The sequence below is a fragment of the Heptranchias perlo genome, chromosome X (assembly GCF_035084215.1).
Source record: "Heptranchias perlo isolate sHepPer1 chromosome X, sHepPer1.hap1, whole genome shotgun sequence".
Lineage (NCBI taxonomy): Eukaryota > Metazoa > Chordata > Chondrichthyes > Hexanchiformes > Hexanchidae > Heptranchias > Heptranchias perlo.
Window position 1 is genome coordinate 24,217,050 of NC_090370.1, and position 5,454 is coordinate 24,222,503.

Here is a 5,454-nt window from a genome sequence, read left to right on the forward strand (position 1 = left end):
ATCAAATAACAGTTTGAAGAAAATCTCATTTCCCTCCAGCAATTTAAGAATCTCTCTCTTTATAATCTCCATTATTTCCTACTCGTCAGCACAAATCTCAGGCTGATTCACATTCCGGTTCATTCTCTGACCTGTCTGTAAACGGGCGGGAATAAAGTCCCGGTCATTGCTTTCCGTCGGAAACTGGTGAACGGCTCCTCAAACAGAAACTTCACATCGAACTAATATTTGAATGAGGGCAAGAAATAAACACCGAGCAGAGAGAACACAGCGGGAGAGAGAGTGAGGAGGGATTTTACTCTGAGTGAAGAATGTAATGTCTGTGGAAAGACTCTGCATCCCCGCCTGTTCATTTATACCGTGAAACCGGGAATTCCGCACCTTCTCTCGCGATGGCCGTGAACCCCGGCCGTTTTTCTGATCTCCCTGTTACGAGTGCTGGAGAAATCTCCCCATATTAATAGAATATCGGAAACTACTTCCCCACCCCGAGATCGTCCCACTCCCCCTTCCCAGGTCACTGCTCTCTCTGTGAGGCGGTGGGTGGCTCTTAGAAGAGCCTTTGTTTTGTGTTTGGTTGGAAAGGGTCGAGTCGTTCAGCCGCCGAATCCATAGAGGGTGCGGCCCTGCCGTTTCAGAGCGTACACCACATCCATGGCCGTGACCGTCTTGCGCTTGGCGTGTTCAGTGTAAGTGACCGCGTCCCTGATCACATTCTCCAAGAAAACCTTCAGTACCCCACGGGTTTCCTCGTAGATCAGACCCGAGATCCGCTTGACACCGCCACGGCGAGCCAGGCGGCGGATGGCTGGTTTGGTGATCCCCTGGATGTTATCACGAAGAACTTTTCGGTGCCGCTTGGCGCCACCTTTGCCCAGTCCTTTGCCTCCTTTACCTCTGCCAGACATGATAATTCTTCACTGAAATGAACAGCGAACTCGTGCTGGTTCCCTTTTTTATGCAGCCTGCCCCGACCTGACTGAAACATGCACAGAGTGAAAGAGAGAGGGGAGGAGACAGAGTGAGATATTAAACAGGGAGGGGCGAGAGAGTCAGAGTGATGGACAGGGCGGAGAGCGGTCTCTGATCTTCCAGCTCCAACTCCAGCTTTCTCCATCCGCCAATTTCAAACCGTTCATCGATAACAGAACCGAAACACAGCGGTCCGCACAAACCCTCACAGACTCGGGCTTCATATCCAAGGATTTACAGAAACCCGGAGCTTTTAAATAAGCCCCGTTACAATTATCAGTCAGTAATATTTCTGCCGAAATACAGTCCCTTCTGTCACTGGTCAACCCGCCGGCTTCCATTTCAGTCCCAGACCCGATTCTATCTCCCACACATTCCCTCCCAGACGGATTCAGCAGTTTACAAACACATTATTCCAGCTGATTTGGAGAATCTCATGTGTTGGGGTTTGAATTGTGATAGCGGCGGATCTCCGCCAGTTTTCCCCTGTCACGGACCCTGGCCCTGAATCTGTGAGAAAAAGAATGAACTGGGACTGGAGGTGAACACGCCCCCAGTTACAGTGAGGCCCGGCCCGGGTATCCCATTCTCTCTATTTTATATCAGACAGTGGGAGTGGGGCGGGGGGAGCGAATGTCAGCGAGTCACCAGGACCCTGGGTTTATTGTAAATGATTTCTATCTGAAATCTGAGCCCGGCCCCGGGACAGGAATCGTCTGATTCCGGGATCAGCTCTTTTCTGAGAGACGTGGGTGGCTCTGAGAAGAGCCGTTGGGTTCAGATGGTCACAAGTTGCACTTGATTTTTTACTTCTTTTTGCCTGCTGCTTTCTTCGGTTTGGGCTTGGCGCTCGGTTTTTGTACCTTCTTCGCCTTCGCCTTCACTGGCTTGGGGGTCTTGGGCTTCTTCACAGCCGCTTTCTTCTTAATTGGTGATTTCGCCGCCTTCTTTGTGGTCGATTTCTTGACAGCTGTTTTCTTGACAGCTGTTTTCTTGACCGCTGGTTTCTTGGCCGTTAATTTCCTGGCCGCTGGTTTCTTGGCCGCTGGTTTCTTTCCGGGAGATTTCTTGGTTCCTTGTTTCTTCACCTTCTTTCCCACTTTTTCCTGGGCTTCCTTCTTAGCGACTCTGAAGGAGCCCGAGGCGCCCGTGCCCTTGATCTGCACCAGGGAGCCTTTTTCCACATTTCTCTTGATACTTAATTTGATCTGGGTCCGGTGCTTCTCCACATCCAGGCCTTTGGCAGCCAGAACCTTCTTTATCGCGGCCAGGGATATCCCCTTGCGATCCTTGCAATCCGCCACAATCTTGAGGATCTGTTCGCCCAATTTGGGACCGGCTGTCTTGGGTCGGTGAACCGCCTTCTTCTTCTTCGGAGCATTGGTTTGAGCGGCGGCGGGAGGTGCGGTTTCGGCGGCTGCAGTATCTGTCATGTCCGGGACTCTGAAGAAAATCTCTCTGACAGTCAGAGCTGGGTCAGAAATGAAACGAGAGGCGGCGGCACAGAGCAACTTAAAGGCCCAGAGCGGACGGGGCGGAGACACCCTGCTGTCAGCTTTCGGCACCTCCAGCCACTCTGTGTTTCTCTCTCCTCTTAAACTACCCGATTCTAATTATAATCGGGCACTCCAGAGTCCCAGACTAGCCCCTTCCCATCTCCAACACCGGAATGTTTGCTGTCGAAAAACTTTCACCGGAATTAAAAGCACCAGTTTCGATTTAAACCCGTTTCATTGCTGCACTGATCGCGCTCTCTCACCCGATCGCTGACATGATTTCTGTTTTTCGGCTGAAATCTTGAATTGAACTGAAACCGTACCTTTAATTTTCACTTCGGGTCTCGGCAGGGGAGGAAGGCGATGCTTTGACAGGGATTTTTAAAAAATTTTACTCATATTTGACTCGGACATCCGGCGATGAGACCGGCCACACAAACACAGTGGCATTAATCCAAACCGCCCGCCCATTGAACACACTCTCTCTGACACAATGTTCACATCTGTAAAAAATTTTACAACACCAAGTTATAGTCCAGCAATTTTATTTTAAATTCACAAGCTTTCGGAGGCTACCTCCTTCCTCAGGTGAACGATGAGGAAGGAGGTAGCCTCCAAAAGCTTGTGAATTTAAAATAAAATTGCTGGACTATAACTTGGTGTTGTAAAATTGTTTACAATTGTCAACCCCAGTCCATCACCGGCATCTCCACATCACATCTGTACATTCACAGGACAAACTGTTCGCCAGATTGACAATTCCCGGGACAAGCTTTCCTCCCCGCTCGGCCTGTGCTGCGGATTCTCGGGGGTTGGTTGTCGTTTCCCAGCTCAGTCACTGTTAAACACTCTGAGGCCGGCGCTCCTCACAGTCTCTGGTCTCCAGATTCAGGGACAGGAGCCAATCACAGCTCTGGCTGTGATAATCCATATCTGCTTTTACATTATTGTATTGTTCGCACACAGAAATATGTTTGGTTAAGTTGAAAATTCAAATTATCCGCTCTGGGCTCCTCCAGTCTCTCTGTGTTTCCTTCTCCTGCTAAACTGACTGACAGGCAATAGTAACTGGCGTCCGATCCATCCCATTCTCCACACACAGAGACGGCTAGTTACTGAATAAATTCAACACTCACAGACAGTCCGGAGTCAGACTGTTACAGGCTGTTTCTCGCCACCTTTACTTTTCGGCGGATAAATGCACCGTCAGACCGGCTCATATACAGTAGAAGGGAGAGTAATCGTCTCACCAACAGCACAAAGACACAGAATCAGTCTTTCACATTCCATCAGTGGGTCAATATTACGCTCAGTAACAGTGTCCCGCAATGATGTGCAGAACTAAAGAGAGAGAGAGAGAGAGACGGACCGGCTGATAAACGGACAGACAGAGACACAGTCAGACAGACGCAGAATCAGTCTCACACTTGCCATCAATGTGTCCGTTTCACGCTCAGTAAACATTATTCCAGCTTCATGTACACCGCGAGAGAGAGAGAGATACAGACAGGCACAGTATCAGTCTCACACTTCCCATCAGTGTGTCTGTATCATGCTCAATAACAGTATCGCACCTCCATATAAAGTACAAGAGAGACAGAGAAACTGAGCTGTAATGAGCGGTTTTCACCCAGTAACAAATAGGGAATCACTCCATTCCAATTGCTATTCCAAGGTTGAATGACAGAAGATGCAGTCTCATCTCTAACTGATCTTATTCCAGAGACAGACACGTTATTAATCCCACTCTCAGGGACAGTGTCACACATTTAATCCTCTCTTGCATATTGTACCCTCTGTAATCTTGCAGCAGAGGGCCGTTCAGTATTACTCTCAGTGACCGAGAGTTTCACTCTGATTGAAATAAACTGGGACTGTTGCCGTCAGATATTCATCCTGCACAGTCCCAGCAAATACACCGAGTCCCACTTTCCTCCCATGTTTCTCCAGGATTGGTTTGAGAAATCCTCCCTCCAGTTTCGGGTTCACGCGTTACTTTATCAGTAGAGGAACCAAGAATGAACAGAACCCATTGGCTCATTCCACAGCCGCCCACGTTATCTCTGATCGACCCTTTACCATCAAAATATACCGAGAGAAACAGCAGGGATGGAAACATCTAGTTTAATGGTTGGAGATTGTAAAGTCAGTCTGGATTCCAGCGTTAGGCACTGGTGGAATCCCATCTGTTTTCCATTCTGGTGCCTGTTCCTGCACTGCCTGTGGACCCCATTCCCTCTGACCTTTCCCCCACTTCCTTTGCTCAGACTCTGAAAAATTCCAATTGGGGAAAGTTTCCACCGATTTTTGTATTGGGAATTAAACCAGATATCTGCGCATGCGTGACTCAGCCCCGCCCCCAGCGCTGCTTGGTGGTGAGCAGAAGAGCGCATGCGCGCTCCCCTCCCCCAGCTCGGCCTGTGGGCGCCATTCCCTCAGTGAGCGGAATAAGATGGTTTGAAACAGCCGGGAATGGAGAGATCACGGCCCCCGGGGGAAGGGAGCAAAGAGCAGCCTCGTTACAGCAGCTCATCGCTTCGGGACCGTGTCCGCAGATGGGCTCAGAGATCGGCATTGAGTCCGGGGGAAGGTCAGGGGGGGTCCGGGGGCTGTTTGTAAGAGGCGGAGTGGATCAGGAACTGGTCCCGGAACATGGAGTGAGCGGGGGAAGGGAGAGGTCATTCTCGGGCTGTGTGTGTGCAGGGTTTGTCCAGGGGAAGGGAGACAGAATAGGACGAACCTGCTATTTAAATCATTGCTACTTTCTCTCCCCAAACCAGTAGTGAATTGTTCCTGGTTTCGTTCCAGTCTCACTCTGTTTATTGTTATTGGACAGTGAACATTGGAAACAGAGCCGGACAGTAAGGATGTGGGGAGTGAGACAAAGAGCATCAATTGCAGGCACCAGTTGAGAAGTGTGAAGGACACAATTTAAACAGCGGCTGTTTGGTTTCGGTTGAACGGTTGGTCCCATGGGAGAGGAGAT

The 5,454-nt window shown here is 49.8% G+C and overlaps 2 protein-coding genes across 2 annotated transcripts; both read right to left on the reverse strand.

The window, feature by feature from the left end:
* Window positions 1–540: 540 nt before the first annotated feature.
* Window positions 541–908, reverse strand: LOC137307083 (histone H4). The gene has a single exon (XM_067976417.1). It carries the CDS (start codon window positions 906–908, stop codon window positions 597–599), a length of 312 nt encoding a protein of 103 aa, XP_067832518.1. The 3' UTR covers window positions 541–596.
* An 870-nt stretch (window positions 909–1,778) lies between these two features.
* On the reverse strand, window positions 1,779–2,405 carry LOC137306980 (histone H1-like). The gene is made up of 2 exons (XM_067976344.1): window positions 2,226–2,405; window positions 1,779–2,132 (listed from the first exon to the last, which is right to left on the reverse strand). The coding sequence occupies exons 1-2, from the start codon at window positions 2,403–2,405 to the stop codon at window positions 1,779–1,781; spliced, it is 534 nt and encodes a 177-aa protein (XP_067832445.1).
* Window positions 2,406–5,454: the final 3,049 nt, after the last annotated feature.